General features: G+C 39.2%; 1 protein-coding gene and 1 long non-coding RNA gene across 2 annotated transcripts in view; one reads left to right on the top strand and one right to left on the bottom strand.

Annotated features, from left to right (window-relative positions):
• LOC125799309 (uncharacterized) overlaps positions 1-2,034 on the top strand; it is a 637,314-nt gene extending 635,280 nt beyond the window's left edge. The window contains exon 2 of the long non-coding RNA XR_007438164.1: positions 1,946-2,034. This is a non-coding gene — a long non-coding RNA (uncharacterized LOC125799309). The remainder of the gene's footprint in view (positions 1-1,945) is intronic.
• ppap2d (phosphatidic acid phosphatase type 2D) overlaps positions 1-18,324 on the bottom strand; it is a 47,391-nt gene that overhangs the window by 3,825 nt on the left and 25,242 nt on the right. The window contains exons 2-5 of the mRNA XM_049475759.1: positions 9,639-9,796; positions 6,744-7,027; positions 6,575-6,632; positions 864-1,040 (exon numbers count right to left, since the gene is read on the bottom strand). Of these exons, the coding sequence (XP_049331716.1) occupies positions 864-1,040; positions 6,575-6,632; positions 6,744-7,027; positions 9,639-9,796 (677 nt within the window). The remainder of the gene's footprint in view (positions 1-863; positions 1,041-6,574; positions 6,633-6,743; positions 7,028-9,638; positions 9,797-18,324) is intronic.

The following is an 18,324-nucleotide window of genomic DNA, read 5'->3' as shown; positions in this document are numbered from 1 at the left end:
CAAGCTATGTGGGACGAACCGCTAGCTGATAGTGCCCTGGGTTGCCAAAACACTCCAGGTTCCTCAGTGTAGCACTGTCAGGCAGCATTTACTAGCACTAAGCGCTGCTAACCGCGCTAAAATATTGGAAATCTAAGCTTACTCTAAAAAAAACAAACGGAAGCGCTTTACTTTAGCATCCAGTGCTCGTTTTTTTTTTTTTGCTTTCCTTAGGCTTAAAAATATAAAAAAAAGGAATAAAAAAAAAGTTAACAATATCAAACAATTAATTCATTTTGCCATATTTGCTTAAATATTTTTTTGGCTGTAAAAAATATAAATCTTCAAAAAAATCAGAGACCATTTTAAAAAATGATGAGTTTCATTGATTTGACCAAATGGAAAAGCTCTGGAATATAATCAAGAGGAAGATGGATGATCACAAGCCATCAAACCAAACCAAGCTGAACTGCTTGAATTTTTGCACCAGGAGTAAAGCAGCATAAAGTTATCCAAAAGCAGTGTGTAAGACTGGTGGAGGAGGAGAACATGATGCCAAGATGCATTTGTTTTCTGAATTATTAAAACATTATGAATATGAACTAGTTTTCTTTGCATTATTTAAGGTCTGAAAGCTCTGCTTCTTTTTTTTTTGTTATTTCAGCCATTTCTCTTTATTATCTGCAACTAAATGCTCTAAATGACAATATTTTTATATGGAATTTGGGAGAAATGTTGTCTGTAGTTTATAGAATAAAAAACAATGTTCATTTTACTCAAATATAAACCTATAAATAGCAAAATCAGAGAAACTGATTCAGAAACTGAAGTGATCTAATTATATATATATATATATATCTTTTGGAGAAAGTTGTGACTCTTACCACCCAGTACGCGGTCAGCGCTCCCTGCAGGAAGCCGGTGATGACGTCAGTGGGGTGGTGGCGATAGTCGGAGATTCGGGTGAGGCCGGTGTACACCGCCAACATCACCAGCAGGAACTGAATCAGCGGCCGCAGCAGCCGCGCCCCTCGCCATGAAAACCGAGCCTGCAGGTAGAACTACAGAGAGCAGAGACACAGAGTGTGATTAACCATATTTATACATATACATCAGTAGTGTATACACAAAAAACAATATTCAGCTATAACACCATGTACCAGAGTGTGAGTTTTATGTGTGTATTTCACAATACAGTGTCATGAAAAAGTATTTGCCCCTTTTTTTTTTATCATAGCCACATTTTTAACCTGATTAAATACAGCTTACAGTTTGCTTTGAAAGGAAGTTTTTAAATGATGGAAAACAATGAAAAAAAGGTAAAAAAAAAAAAAACTATACAAACCAACTTGGCCCTGTGTGAAAAAGTAATTTGCAACCCACAGAAATAACTGTGATTAACCACATTTTTTGGAAAGCTGAGTTCAATTTCACAACCAGGTCCTGATTACTGCCAGACCTGTAAAATTAAGAAATCACTTAAAGGTCACCTTCCGTCGTTTTTTCTTTCATTTTAAAATGTCTAGTTGTGGTCTCTAGTATGAATGAATGACATGTGAGCCGTTTTTGTAAAAAAAAAGTGCTCAGGTGTCTCTGTATAGCTCTTTTTTAATGGACTGTTTTAGGGGTGTGTCCAAAATGACCGGATTCCAGCTTTGCTCATGAATATTCATACATGCAAACAGCATGCAAATATCTCTCCTCTGATTGGCTAGGAGCACTGCGACACCCCTCCACCGCTCTGCCGCTCACTGCCTCCCACCTCCTAACTGATGAGCGGTGATGTTGCGTCGCTTCAGCTCCGCCTCTGGGAGTTTCTCGAGCCAAGGTGGGCTGGTCTGTGAGTTTCTGCCTACGTAGGCAGAAAGATAATTCAAAATTCACCCGTTTTTCGGAGGGGGGGAGGGGGGATTTCTTTGCTTAGCTCCTGCAGACAATGGGGGCTGCAAAACAGTTTAATGTGCAGGTGTACACATTCAACTCGGAGAGACCTACTGTATTCCACAAAAAACAAGAAAAATCGGATTTTCGCGGAAGGTGAGCTTTAAATATAAACTGTCTGACAACATGAAGCAGGATCTTTAAAATCTTTAAATCTTTAAAAACAACACGTTATGTTATATATTTATCTGTAAAAGGTTACAAAGTCACTTCTAAGGCTCTTAAGGCTAGTGAACCTTCCTAGAAGTGTCTGCCCTACCAAAATTACTCCAAAAGGGAATGGACAACTCATACATGAAATCCAAAAGAGGTCAGAACAACATCTAAATAACTGCAGGTCTAATTTGCCTCATTTCTGCAGCATAGCTGTTGTAGTTTGGCCTCCATGTGTTCTTTGAAAACATACAAAAACACAACTCATCTGTTTACGCTTTTTTGTTAATAAAGATATTTTATTTCAGGATTGTTTGGTAAACAGCAGAATTCCTGGTTCCATCAATTACAGCAAGTTGTCCAGACCCTGAAGCAACAAAGCAGCTGCAGACCATCACACTACCACCACCATGTTTTACATTGAGTATGTTGTTTTTCAGAAATTATGTGTTAATTTGGCAGATGTAAATGTAGAGGTATAAAGTGAACAAGTGCATTGTAGGGGGGATTAAAGTGGGTAAGACAGTGCAGGTATGAGCAGTAGTGCCGGTATGGTGCAGTCTCAGGCTGGATGAACAGACGTGGGGGTCTTTGCTTTATTAAATCCTGGTGACCGTGAGTCAGAGAGAGACGCAGGTACGCGGTTGGAGAGGGCGGGGCTGTGTAACAGTATCGGAGGGTCCGGCTGATGCTGTGGGCAGTGGAGGGTGAAAGCAGGTGCTGGCTCTGGTCCTGCAGCTTTACCCTCCACACTCAGGAGTATTGAGGTCAGAGGCGACGGCGGGGAAACCGGCTGCGGATGAACTTAATGAACAGGCATGTCTGATGAACGGCTGGCCGACATTCCTGAGTTTAAGAGCACCGCACACACACACACACACACACACACACACAGGTGTGTGATCCTGCAGTGAAGCTCTCAACAGCTGGGCCTGAGAGCAGGAGAACTGCAGGAAAACACACACACACACACCGAGCCAGACATCTACAGTTACAGAGCAAGAAAGAGAGAGAGAAGAGGAGAGAGACAGAAAGAGAAAGGAAGAAAAAAGAGAACATAGGAAAGACAAACTAAAAAAAAAACAGTAAAAAGAAGTAAGGAAAATTAAAGAAAAAAAGCAGAAATGGTAAAAAACCCACAGATTAAAGTAGAAAGGAAGAGAAAAAGGTGAAGAAATAAATAAGCAAAGAAAAGAAATTAGTTATAAAAGAAAAAAGGTAATAAAGAAAGGAATATGTCAGACTAGACAAGAGGTTAGAAAGAAAGAAGAAAGTAAAGAAAACAAAAAAATAATTAAATTAAGAAAGAGAATGAACACGAGAATAAAAGTAAAGAAGAATGAAGAATGTAAGACAGACCACAAGACAGACCAAAGGAAGAAGAAAGGAAAAAAGACAGAGGGAGAAATGAGAGATGGGTAAGGAAATAGGAAGAAATAAAGGCGCAAAGAAAAGAAAAAGATGGAAAACACGTAAAAGAGAAAGAAACAAAGAACGAAACAAAAACATTAGGTACATAAAAGAAGAATGACAATAAAGAAAGACAGACAACATAAAAAAGACAAGAGATGAGATTAAAGAAAGAAAGTAAAGAAAAAACAAAAAAGAATGCAATAAGGAAAGATAATGTACATGAGAATAAAAGTAAGGAAGAAAGAAGAAAAAAGATATATATAATAAAGTGAGAAGAAAAAAGGGAATGGCAGCATTGTTCTACTGAAAGAAAGATGTCATAAAGACAAGAAAGAAAGTAAAGAACACAAAGAAAGAATGGGAAAAATGATAAAAAAAAAAGAAGGAAGCAGATAAAAGAAACTGAAAAGTGGGAAACAACTGACTGAAAAAAGTGTGAGTGAAAAAAAGTTCAGACAAGGAAAAGAAGGATAATAGAGGGCAAGTTTGGACTGGGTTAGTGGCAGCCTGGTACAGCTGGGAATTTCTGTGATTGGTCAAAGTGGCACCCATCCAACTCCAACTCTCCAGGTGGGGGAGGGAGAGTGGAGGGCGGTGACAAAGAGCCTGGCACTGCCTTTCAGCTGCCATCCAACCAATACCAACCCCTCCCCCCGCCTCCAAAGACCCCCACAGACTCTACAGACCCCCCCCCCCCCTCCGTGTCAGTTCTGCGGGCGGGTGAATGGACGTACAAAGCGGTAAAAGTCGCTGGTTTCGGGCGGCGGTTTCGGAATCTCCTGACAGATGACTGGCACGGCGGAGCACAGGGGGCTGATGGGATTTGCGGAGGAAGCCGAGATAAAGGAGGCGGCTTTGAATCGGACTGAATGTCAGGCATTATGAGGCGAGCGGGAGTGTCCCGTCATTTTTGCCCCTTTCACTGCAGAGCGGCCTCAACATCAGAACAGCAAAGAGAGAGAGAGGGAAAGAGAAAAAAAGAGAGAGAGAGAGAGAGAGAGAGAGAGAGAGAAGAGGTCAGTGCTGAAAGAAGCCTGTCCATCTCTCAGCAGGCCAAAGCCCCCTCTTTCACGACCCAGCCCACAAGTAAACAAGGCCTCCTCTGTCCCCGGCCTGTTTTCTCCCTCTCTTTCCCTCTTTTCCTCTTTCTCTGTCTCTTTTTTTCTCTCTCTCTCTCTCTCTTTCTCTCTCTCGCACTCGCGCTCCCTCCCTCCCTCTCCCATCTATTCATCAGACTTTTGGAGAACGCTCTGCTTCTCTCTCGCCCTTTTCTCTTTCGCTTGAAACAAGATGCCTTTGGGGAGTTTTGGCTTTCTCAGACCCTTCTCCATTCAGTGTGTGTGTGTGTATGTGTGTGTGTGTATGCATGAGTGTGTGTGTGTGTGTGTTTTTGTTTTTGAGTAGGAAATATTTGGCAGCTTCCCATATGGCACGAATGGGAGCTTACAGCGGTAAATCTCATCAGCAGAGTGGAGCCAGCGATCACAGTAATTAAAGCTTAGAGACAGCTGTTTGGTAATAATATTACTAAGAAATATAGATGTGTGTGTGTGTGTGTGTGTGCGTGTGTATTAGAAGTCTAACAGCTTGGTTCCCTCAGTCCCTTAGTAAAAGTTTGGTACAAATAGCAAAAAAGCACAAAAAACCCTCAAATGCAGTACTATGCAGTGCTATGCAGTTTTTTAACTGTATTGTCATTTCAGATACCAATCAGTGTGAATTCAGATTAGCGTAGCATGTTGCTAAGGTAGTCGTTTTAGACAGGTTGTGTTGTTTGACTTTTGGTAAAGAGTCGAGCGAGCATCATAAGAAACACTCTCTGCCATTCAATAAGATCTTAATAGAATCAGTGAAGCTGCTGATCTGGAGTCAGTCCTCTACTCTGTATCTAAACAGTTTCACTATCAGTATTAGCCTCACTGGGGTCTTACTGGCAAACAAGCAGTCACTGCAGACAAACTGGGAGATTTCTGACATGATTATAAAAACAGGGAATTGGACAGAAAAAAGACAAAAAAAGGTGAAAAAAAAGAAATGACAAAGCAAACTACAGAAAGATAAGAGATAAGAGAACACAAGGAATTATGACACAACAATAATGAACAAAAGGCCTGATAGACAGAAACTGAGCAAAAATCAAGAAAGAAAGAAAGAAAGAAAGAAAGAGAGATATGAGGAGGGAAAAATAACGAATGAAAATCTAGAATGAAAGAAAGAAAAATAAGGACAAACAAATGAGTCAGTAAGAAAGAAAGATAAAGAAAAAATAAGTAATTAAAAAAAAAGAATGAAAGAAAGAAAGAAAGAAAAAAACAGAAAAAAAGGAAAACGAGGAAAGAAACAATGGTCCAAAATAAAGAAAGATGAATGAAAAAGAATTCATTTGAGAAAGAAAGATGAAGGAAAAAACTAAAGAAAAAAAGAAACTTACGGATAGAAAAAAAGAATAAAAAAGAAAGAAAGAAAGAAAGAGGACAACAAATGAGGAAAAAAGATATAATGAAAGAAAGAAAGATGATGAAGAAAAAACGAATGAACGTAAGAAAAAAATTGGGAAAGAAAAAAACGATGAAAGAAAAATAAAAGAAAGAAAAAGGGAAGAACGAAAGAAAGAAATCAGGGAAAAGTCTAGAATGAAAGAAAAAGAAAATTTAAGAAAAAAAAAATTAAAGTCTAGTAAAAAAGATAGATAGATAGATAGATAGATAGATAGATAGATAGATAGATAGATAGATAGATAGATAGATGGATGAAGGGGAAAAAGAAAGAAAGAAAGAAAGAAAGAAAAATAAGGGGAAAAAGTAAAGGGAAAGAAAAAAGATTGAGAAAAAAATTTAATGAAAGAAAGAAAAGGAAGAAAAAAATTATGAAAACAAGAAAGAAAAATGAGGAAAGAATGAAAGAAAGAAGAAGAAAAAAGGAAAAATCTGTGTTTCCGTCTTATCATGAATTAAAGACTGTTGTTAAGCGTTCGAGCGAGCATCACACCAAACACTCTCTCTCTATTACTGTCAGCATTAACCCATTATTAACCTATTGTGTGTGTGTGTGTGTGTGTGTGTAAAAGACCACTCATAATAATACTCACAGCGAGGTAAAGCATGGTGTACATGGCGAAAGAGGCGTGGCCAGAGAAAAAGGACTTCCTGCAACAGATCAGTGAAAAGTAATGGCTTACTTTATTGCTTTTTCTCTCTCTTCACAGGAACATGTACAAAACGCCAGTAATGTACATTTTAAACGTGAATCTGACTCACCTGGCCTCCTCCTCCTCCTTAGCTAAGCTGCTGCAGTCCACATACGGCACGTATTCACCCGGCCTGCAGCCCAGCGACTCGTACGTCACGTTGCACACCGACAGGAAGTGGGGGCGGAGCCGACCCACGCTCAGCTTGGCCATGTTGGTCAGCGACTGGCCGATGCAGCACCCGAACAGGAAGGCACCCAGCTCCTTGTAGAGGCAGGAGATGTAGCAGTTCCTCACGAAGGCTTTGGAGTTGACGCCTCTGAAACGCACTCGGTAACACTCTCCCAGAGCGATCTGTAAGAGATAACACAGAACACGGCCTTTAGACATACCATACAATTCACCCGACATAAAAATAAAGTATTTATTGACTTATTGTTTCTCTTGATGGAGCTCCTTGAAGCAGTACCGTTTAGTACCTACTGAAAGTGATCCAAAGAAGGACAAGCAGTGAACCATCAACAAGGTCACGAGTGCCCAAAGCTCACTGATGCTAAAGGAAGACCTTTTTTGGTACTATAAAGCAAAGGTGTCAAAGGCGTGTATTCATATTCATTACTCTGTAGAAGTATAGATACTAGGGTTTAAAATACTCTTTCGAAGTTTAAGAAGTGTCAACTCAAGCTTTTTACAATTGAACTAAAAGTATAAAAGAACTGGTTTCAAAACTACTTAAAGTGTAAAAGTAAAAATAATCTGAGAGGAAAAAATAAAGCCATTAAAAACAAAGGCTAAAGGTATAGCGTACTACCCTATACCCCCTCCCCAAAAAACATTTTTCTCAAATTTAGCCAAAATTAATATAATGTTATATTGTATAAATTTGGGATGCACTAGGCTGTTCCCTGTTTCAGTTTTATATATGCCCATTGAAAATCAATGTATTTTAGTAGAATGTAAATATACAAAGAAGCATAGTTGGACTGGAGTTTATCTGGAGTTCTCTTGAGTCTCTGCATGGATCATCTTCTTCATACTAGACTACATACGTCTGCTATGTTCTTGCTGGAGTGTGCACAATCACATTCACTATCACTATCTATCTGGATGGAGGAGAGATTTATCTGGATAGGGGTTTTATTGAACGATGAAAAGCCTGAATGAAAACCAGCTGAAATGAAACAGGAGTAACAGGAGTAGGTTGTGTTGTTTGACTTTTGGTAAAGAGTCGAGCGAGCATCATAAGAAACACTCTCTGCCATTCAATAAGATCTTAATAGAATCAGTGAAGCTGCTGATCTGGAGTCAGTCCTCTACTCTGTATCTAAACAGTTTCACTATCAGTATTAGCCTCACTGGGGTCTTACTGGCAAACAAGCAGTCACTGCAGACAAACTGGGAGATTTCTGACATGATTATAAAAACAGGGAATTGGACAGAAAAAAGACAAAAAAAGATGAAAAAAAGAAATGACAAAGCAAACTACAGAAAGATAAGAGATAAGAGAACACAAGGAATTATGACACAACAATAATGAACAAAAGGCCTGATAGACAGAAACTGAGCAAAAATCAAGAAAGAAAGAAAGAAAGAAAGAAAGATATGAGGAGGGAAAAATAACGAATGAAAATCTAGAATGAAAGAAAGAAAAATAAGGACAAACAAATGAAAGAAAGAAAAATAGTCAGTAAGAAAGAAAGATAAAGAAAAAATAACTAATTAAAAAAAAAGAATGAAAGAAAGAAAGAAAGAAAGAAAGAAAGAAAAAAAGAGAAAAAAAGAAAAACGAGGAAAGAAACAATGGTCCAAAATAAAGAAAGATGAATGAAAAAGAATTCATTTGAGAAAGAAAGATGAAGGAAAAAACTAAAGAAAAAAAGAAACTTACGGATAGAAAAAAAGAATAAGAAAGAAAGAAAGAAAGAAAGAAAGAAAGAAAGAGGACAAAGAGAGATTTATCTGGATAGGGGTTTTATTGAACGATGAAAAGCCTGAATGAAAACCAGCTGAAATGAAACAGGAGTAACAAGGCTATTTTTAAAATGTAAGGAGTAGAAAGGTCAAATAATCGTGTGAAAATGTAATAATAATACAAATAATCGTGTGAATTAGAAGAGTACAAGAGTCAGCTAAAAAGTATAGATCAGAATTTCTACCTCAGTATCAGTGGTTCTAAATGCTTTTAGCACATTTCAATAGTTTCCTGTTCTAAAACATGGCCTACTCATTAAGGGCATGTTAAGGGATTAAACCTAGTCTTTTACTAAATAGCATTTTAAATTGAGATTTAACCCCTGTCTGGGAAAGGAACATATTGGGCCCTATTTAAGCAATCTGCACAGCTTGATTCAGGGCATGTCAGTGTGTCTTTGCTATCACAAACGGGAAAAGTACAACCTGCGTGGATCAAAACACACAAAAGGCATGAAGATCCGTGCATGGGTTTGTGCACTGCTGCGTGTCCATGTGTGTGTAACAAGCAGGGGTGTATACCTGGATTTGACAATTCGCTGCCAAGATAGCAATGAACATCTGACTTGACCTGACTGTCTAGGTTGTATTCAGTCAGTGGTGCACCCGTGTTTTCCGTTGCCAAGATAGATAGATAGATAGATAGCAATATGCCATGCCATATGCCATTTACCTTTTACTTAACCTTTTACTTAACGCCACACCCATTGGCGTAGATACAGTATACACTCTGTCTTAAAGTTTTTAAACCTCATGCTTGATTTGCTTATTGCAGGTAAACCTGCCATCCAACTTCACCAACTACATTATCTGATGTCAAATTTACTGCATCAGCAGAAGCTTCATTTAAAGTGATTCTGAGAAGATAATGAAATTGGTCAGGTTCTGGTGAAGTTCTAGACAGTTCTATAGACAGTTCTACAGACAGCTCTTCAGTTCTTCTGGCTTTTCCAATCAGACATACTAAGTATTTGTGTGTGTATGTGTGTCTCACCGTCAGCCCTGTAATGGCGATTCCTCCAGCGATAAGCACAACGTCCGGAATAGCCTCGGACTCGATGTAGGGGTACGTGATGCTGGAGTCTCCGCAGAAGAAGCCTCTCCTGTACGGCTTCACCGCCTTCAGCTCACATGCAAAGAACGGGATGGAGGCTGTGGAGAGGAAGAGGAAGAGGAAGAGGGGTTACAGGACTGTCAACAGTTTGGGAAAGCTCAATACTGAACCATCAATATTACCATTACTATTAGGGGTGTGTCATATCGTATCATATGCAATAATATTGCCAACATTTTTGAATTTGTGAAACTCATATATTATATAGATGTATTACACACAGATTGATCTATTATAAGCGTTTATTTCTTTTATTGTTGATGATTATTATTATGGCTTACAGCCAATGAAAACCCAAAAAACAGTGTTTCAGAACATTAAAATATTATTTAAGGCCAATTAGTACTTTTGGCAGTGTGGGCAGTGTGCCAAATCCTGCTGGAAAATGAAATCCGCATCACTAAAATCTCTAAAATAACAAAAATATGATGACCCCAAACTAGGGCTGCATGATATTGGAAAAAAATTACATTGCAAACATTCTTTTTATTGTTTGATTATTATAAACCACGATATTAAAAAATGCAGGACCCATGATGTCAAAAGCCCCGCCCCCACCCGCCCGCTGTCTCGCGTCCAGACCAATCAAGAGCTGAGTCAGCGCCGAGCATTTAAAACCCAAGAAAAACAGGAAAACAACAGTTTTTTAATCAGGCATTTAATCAGCCATTTTAAAAAGGTGAATAAGTAAGTTTTTTTACTGGGTTTAAAAGCGTGAATTCAGCTGTAACTGGAAATATCTGCACTGCAAAACTGTGCTGGACTGAGGTGCACAGCTTTCGACACGTGCTCACGTTTACAATCATGTGCCCAACCATGTGGATACCTCGTGTTTACTCCTTTCCCCTCCCCCTTGTGCTTCTCAGGCAGCAGAAGCCTGTCGCTCAAACAGACACAGAGACAGAGCTGTGTATTTACTTCTTGTGTCGAAAATCGAAACGTGATGACGATGCTTAAACAATATATCGTGCATCCCTACACCAAACCAACCCTAACCTACCCTAACCTAAGTACTCCCCCCCTCTTTTGTGTGGTGTGTACTCGTATATCGGAAGTTAAGCCAACACTTCGTCACTAGAATTATGTGCAATTACAGGCTAATTCCAGTCTTCAGTCTGTCACTCCCGTCTTTGTGCGGGGAAAGCAAGACCTGAAGAAGACCCGAAGACCTGACATTCCACACATAACTCCTGGGCAGAGAGAATGACAGCGCTGAAAGACTCAGAGGGATCGGGAGAAGAACAGAGCAGCAGAAGAAAAGAGGGATTGTGGAGAAATCTGGAAACAAAACGAGGGATGAGGAACAGATCTGCCCGAGATTTTGTCGAGACCTGTCCTGAAACGCACGGTTCATTCAGAGTGCACAGTCAGGCCTTCTGAGCTGCAGCACACACGGAAAGAGAAAGCGCTGGATGCAGATTATTAATGATTAAACAGGGCGCTCCAGCTTTATGGCACCTATTACCTGACCCATATCCTGCCGTTCACTGATCACTGATAAGGGGGGAGTGGAGGGGAGTTCTGGGAAATCAGGGTGGCTCTCAAGGCCCTGGAGGACAAACATTCTCTGCAAATGAAGTTTGGAGATGATTAACTTAGTATTAATATGTTCCAAACTACAAAAGAGCATTAACTTGCATTAAAGCTGATATCCGTACGTTTTGGAAATTAGGGGATTTAGGTGCACAGAGCATGCGGAAGAATCATTTTAAACTGGGAGGGCGTGATGCGGTCTCCTTTCAGAGCGGATGAATCCGATTCCAGGTTATGTGCTACTGAGCTCTGAGTTTCCCCTTCTGAAGTCTCCAATGCTCCACCAGCCGCTCATGCTCAGTAAAACCGAGCCGGATCCTCTTTCAGAGGCTGTACGTGTGACGGAAGTACGTAAAGACACGTGACGTGGCCAGAAGAAGAACTATTAGGCTTAGCAGGGATGGTGGTTTTAGAACACTGGTACCAATAAATACCATACTCTGTCCCTTCTCCACTCAGAAATGCTTCTGCTCTTTCAGTTTAGAGACAAAATAACATAGACTGCCACTTTAAAGTAGATCTATGGTCTGTACAAAACATTTTTTATATAGTTCTTTACACAAAATCACTCTCAGATGAAGATGAAGATAAAGATAAAGATCGATCTCACCAGTTCTATTCTTACTAGTTTCAGTTCCTTTCAGAATTAGCTGTTTACAGGCTTTGTCACTTTTATGCAAATAAGCTGTCGTGAGCGTTTACCACATGTTAGATTTAGCTTGTGATAAATGGCAAAACGCAAACAGGGTTTGTTCATGCTTAACTATATTAGTATGAAGCACAAAACTCATTATTTAAAAGTAGTTACATCTCCCTTATCAGTTATCTTGCTATGGACAGTAGGTACAGATTCCTCCTTCGGACGACGTCTACTGGCTAATTCTGCTGTGCACTGTCCGAGGTTCTCGAAAGCAAAATTAGCGAGATGGTGTCATTTCTTCAACTGATCTAGTAGATGGGGCTCTGGTGGGGGTTTATGGGTAGGGGTAAGTAATTTAAATGAATCAAAGAAGCATATATGATTCCTGACACCAATTTTTTTTTATCTGATTCACAGAAAACAGAGGGATAGATTTGTTTTGTCTGTTGTTTCGTACATTTTTTTCATACAATTATTCAAAAATTGAGTTTTGCATAGTAATATCTCCACTTTAAGTGGGTGTAGCTAAATAGACTAAGGGTGAAAAGGGGGATATAATGTACTGTACAGTAAAATGCAAATGTGCTCACAAACATTAGTAGTTGTTTTAACAGTAGTTTTTATAAACTATACAGGATATAGCTGAGAATTCTAAGATATTAATTTAGTAAACAGATGTTTATTTTTGGGAAAAATCAGCAAAGCCCACCAACTTTTACAAAACGTTTTGTATTTAAAGAGATTTTAATGCATTTTGTCTGATTTAATTGGGAAGAAAACACCAGAAAGCACAGGAACTTCTAAAGAAAACAAGATGTTCTCAAAGGCTGGACAAAAGTCGTGGCTTTATCTTCAGCTGTGTTGGGTGTGTGTTATGAGACTGCCCAAGCCACGCTGAACTTCGGCCTGCTTTCTCAGAGGAATCTCTCTCTCTCTCTCTCTCTCTCTTTCTCTTTCTTTCTCTTTTTCTCCTTCTTCCTTTCTCTCCGTCTCTTTCTGGTTCTCCTGACCTCTCTCGCTCCCATGCCCTCTCTCCTTCAGCTCGACCCGCAGAGAGCCTGGGACTGATCATTAACCCTCCTCTCCTCTTTCAGAGCACCCGCTGGAACACAGCCACGCACAGACCCTGCCAGGGAAGCTCAGAGTACGTGATCTTAGCAGAGGAAGGCACACACACACACACACACACACTCATTCTTTTAATTCTAACGATACGGGGTCATATAGATTTCCCATATTTATATACAGCTCTGGGAAAAAAAAAAAAAGAGACCACTTAAAAATAATGAGTTTCTTAATTTTACCAATTTAAAAACCTCTGGAATATAATCAAGAAAAAGATGGATGATCGCAAGCCATCAAACCACCAAACTGAACTGCTTGAATTTTTGCACCAGGAGTAATTAGCATAAAGTTATCCAAAAGCAGTGTGTAAGACTGGTGGAGGAGAACATGACAAGATGGGATTAAAAACCACCAGGGTTATTCCACCAAATACTGATTTCTGTTTTCTTTGCATTAATTAAGGTCTGAAAGCTCTGCATCTTGCATCTACATTTTTGTTATTTTAGCCATATGGCACAGTATAATATCGTTCACCATATTCAAAAATGTTGGCGATGTTATTGCAACGTCGCTTCAACGTCACTTGTGTCAGTGTTTTATTTTTGTAATAGTTTTTGTTTTAACATTTCCATAATGTGAGTATTTGTCTAGCTGGGAACGTTGTGTGAGACTTAAATTGTTCTAATGGTTGCTTTCAGTTGCCAAGATAGCAATACACCAGAAATCTACCTAAACACACCTCATTTCCAGACTACAACGTCTATTAGCATTGATATATTTACAAGCGCTGTTGCTATTTAAACGACACAGATGGAAGGTGTAAAAAAAATAGACTGTTGGCGGGGTGTAGGATAGCAATGAGCATTGTGACGTGCCTTGCGCAGGGTGTAAGAGAGGGCCCTATTTTAGTTTAGGGCAATATCGCCCACCCCTAACCAGGACAATTCAAAATGTTACATAAAACAACCATAAAACTTCATGTTCAGTTTGAACGTTCGGAAAACATTAACTGTAACATTTAAGAAAACGTTCTACAGACCATATATATTGTTCCTGTTAATTTCTGTTCATTCTTTCTGAGACAACCTTTTGGCTTGTTTTATACACACATAAACACAAACACACTCACACACTCCTGAATCAATATGGTGGAAAGTGCAGACCTGCTTGGGGTTGCCGCACTTCAGCAGGTTAACAGGACAGTATTGAGCGTCTGTGCGCATTGATTTTAGACTGGGAGTTAATAAAGATGACAGCGGTCGACCCCGACACCGCTGAACTATCTGATACCGCTCTGCTGCTGTGAAAACTGCCTTTCCCAAAGACCGAAGACCAAACACAGATAAACCAAGCTAAACACGCTGCAAGGCCAGAGCGTATCCTGACCTGGAGTTCAGCACAGCCTGCCTAGAACAGAGATAACAAACCTTACAGTCAACACACAGAGAGAGAGAGAGACAGAGAACCAAAACATCATTTGACACGGATCTCCTCTCTGTCCTGATGCCAGAAGCACTGAATCTTGCACGTATCAGTTGTTTTATAAGCCTGTCACGATAATTAAATTTTTGACTTATCGCACAATAAATAAACATGACCTCCATTATTTATATATACAGTACAAGCCACAAGTTTTTTTAATGCGTTTTCTTTATTTTCATGACTATTTACCTTGTAGATTCTCACTGAAGGCATCAAAACTATGAATGAACACATGTGGAGTTTTATGTACTTTATGCGTGTCTTTGTATTCTCTTTCACTGAATGTAAATTAGGTCAATGACTGTAAAGTACACAATAACTGCTTGTAAACTAGCTGAATGCTTGCTTATATCAATGAGTGTAAAGTAAAGAAAATGTTTGATGGTTTGGGAAGAGCACTAAGAGCACTGGAAGATCAAAACCTGGGAAATGCAGTAAATACATCTACAGAGTATTTTCCATTCTTTTTTTAGATATATGCATGACTTAGAAGTTCTCGAATATCAGAGGTCGTCTTATCAGTGTTCCTTCACACCTGGAGTCCACAGCATAATTACTTATGCAGTAAATGGAACACACCTAGAGTGTACACTGGATATGAACACTGTACACTGGAAAACGGTCAGTGTAACATACAGCAGTTTAATTTTTTTTTTATTTTTCAATTCAGTATAGTGAAGAAGAAATGGGTTTTTATCATTTTTCAATTATCTACTTTTATCAATTCAGCCTTTCACAAACAGAATTTTAAGACAAATATGCCATTTTTTGTATCTTGTAACACAAACCTGATGATGTAATGCAATTTGCAAAAAAAAAAAAATGGAAAAATTAGAAAATAGAGGCAAAATTAATTTTTTAATTTTTCCTGAAATTCTGATTATGAGGGGCAGAGATAAAAAAAAAAACTAAAATTGGAAAAATTGATGAAAACTTATTTAAAAAAAAAAAAAAAAAAGTTTTTGTAACACAAACCTGATGGTATAATCCAACTTGCAAAATGCAAAAATGGAAAAAATAGAAAACAAGGAAAATATTCATTTTTTCATTTTTAATTAAATTCTGAGGGGCAGGGATTATAAAAATAAAATTGTGAAAATGGATGAAAACTTATTAAAAATAAATAAATAATGAGTTTTTACATCCAATTTTCTATTTTGGCCAAAAATTATAAAATGTAATTAATAAACATTAAACTGACCAGAAACAATTGAACTCTTAATCTGATCTTAAGCAGACATTAGGCCAACAGAAATAATACATAATTAATAAAATGCTGGTAAAGGTTTTATATATATATATATGTTTATATATATATATATTTATGTTTTCCTTTAAAATCAGTTCAATATAGTGACCATACACAGCCTGTGTCTACTGATCTCTACTGTAGCCACTGTGTGGCACGGTCTGGTAACCCACACAGCCTCAGGAAATCACCCATGACCCAAATGCTACCCGAGCCGGCAGCTGGTCGGCTGGTCTCTGTCAAAGTCAGAAGTTGGCAGGGCGAGTTGAGCTATCCTGAGAGGAACGCAGACACTCAGGGTCCAGGAGACGAAACAGGATCATGTGTGGTAGAAACATCGAGCACCCAACCCTCCAGAAGACTAGACTAGAAGATTAGCAGGGCAGAGTTGAGCTGGCCGATCGCGATTTTGATTATTATTTGAATAAACGAGTAAGATAATAGCTATAATAGACATAAATCTAAAGTGTACATGACAGGGCACCCCTCTTAAAGGGCACTTGCACCATAAATACTAATAATAAATGACTTACAGCCATTGGTTAACATTTGACCCCTTGAAATTCCAGCCTTTATCACATGCTAAGACTTAGCTTAGCCTTAAGGTATACAGTTAAGCACAGTAAATCATTCAACCTTCATTGCAAGTGTTTTAGCAACTTTAACATTTATTTTTTTGATATCTTGTTCCCAATCAAATCAAATAAGGACGACTTGTATAGCATACAATTGCAACTTAAATTACAACAATATTTTTTTCTAATATCATGTTGTATTTTTCGCACTATAAGGCGCATCAGATTATAAGGCGCTTTATGTGACACTAGTAAGGAACAGGGGTGTCGCAATGTTTTTCTTCTAATTCAGCAGGTCTCACCGCTGGGTGGTGGAGGGGGGTTAAACCTCAAGTAATTTAAGTAAAGCTAAGTAAATACAAAACTGTAATTTCTTTAAAAAAAAAAGTTCTTTTAGAGTCAAACGAGTGCTAAATATGTTAAGTTTAAGTAAGCTTAGATTTCCAGATTTTCACTAAAGCTGGGTGCAGCAGCATTAGCATTATCGGCTAAATTAGCAGGTAAATGTTGCCTGACAGCTCTACACTGAGGAACTCTGAGTGTTGCGGTAAGCCATGGCTATAGTTAGCGGCTAATGTAAATGCTGCTCCAGCAGTGCTAGCCGGGGTTAGCAGCAGGATAAAGGCCGATATACTCACCTCTGAATGGCGAGTTAGCGGCTAATGCTAATACTGCTTCAGCCTGGGTGCTGGAGAACCTAATGGAAACTCCTGTATATAACACTGGACTTGTTTTAGCAAGTTTAAATTATAAGACGCATTAGGCGACACTAGTAAGGAACATGGGTGTCTGTTACATGTTTTTCTTCTAATTCAGCAGATTTAACCGCTGCGGGGGTGGAGGGGGGTGAACCCTAAGTTTACTAAGTTAAGTAAAGCTAAGCAAAGTAAACTAAACTGCAATTCTTAAAAAAAAAAAAAAAAAAAAAAACATTTTCTTTTAAAGTCAAATGAGCGCAGAAAGAGTTAAGTTACAGTAAGCTTAGATTTACAGATTTTCACTAAGGCTGGGTGCTGCAGCATTAGCTTTAGCGGCTAAATTAGTGGGGACATGCCACCCGACAGTGCTACACTGGGAACCCAGAGTGTTCCGGTAAGCCAGGGCGATATTAGCTAGCGGTTTGTCCCACGTAGCTTGCTTAAAACACGGTGTAAAACATGCAGGCTACAGTCTATATTCACCTATACTTGCCTCTCAATGTCGAAAGAGCTAGTGCTTAGCTAACTAGTTAGCAGATAATGCTAATGCTGCTCCAGCAGTGCTAGCTGGGGTTGCAGCAGGACACAGGCCGATATACTCATCTCTGAGCGGCGAAGGAGCTAGCGCTTAGCTAGCTAGTTAGCGGCTAATGCTAATATTGCTCCAGCCTTGGTGCTGGAGAACTTAGTGGAAACTCCTGTATATAACGCTGGACTTCAGCAGAGTGGATTTACTGCTCCTCACAAGCAAACTGGTAAAATTCATACATAAGGTACACAATTTAAAAGTGCGACTTCTAGTACATAGTAGACTTATTAGCTAAATGCTAATATCTTCATAAGAAGATACAGTATGTCTACAAACATTTGGACACATAATGCAGGTAGAGCACCTGCACTACATCTCGGCAGGGACACCAGCACATCCGCACTAACAGCCCACTGGTGTAACTGGTGTGTTATGATGTTCGGAATATGTTTCTATCGCTTGTTGGGTCATAACCGTTCGCCTGAGTGACGCTCTAATTTGTTTTCTGGGAACAGAGGCCTGAGCAGCCAGGCGGCTCCCGGCTCTTCCCTGAAAAATCTATCCGCCGCTCGAACATCATGTACAACATCGGAAACGAGTCCATTTGCAGGGGGAGGAGATGGCAGGGGGAATAGCTCTTACTGGCAGGCGTAGCTTATCTAGAGGACATCATTAATGCATGTGCACCGTAATGGGATACAGCTGTGAGTCTCTTCGCCTGTCATTTATAATCTGGGGCGAGTCAATGATATTGACTGGACTACATTCTGTGATAGTCTGAAGCAGCACACATAT

The sequence above is a fragment of the Astyanax mexicanus genome, chromosome 3 (genome assembly GCF_023375975.1).
Source record: "Astyanax mexicanus isolate ESR-SI-001 chromosome 3, AstMex3_surface, whole genome shotgun sequence".
Lineage (NCBI taxonomy): Eukaryota > Metazoa > Chordata > Actinopteri > Characiformes > Acestrorhamphidae > Astyanax > Astyanax mexicanus.
Note: the sequence above shows the minus strand (reverse complement) of the source record. Positions and strands in the feature narration are given on the sequence as shown.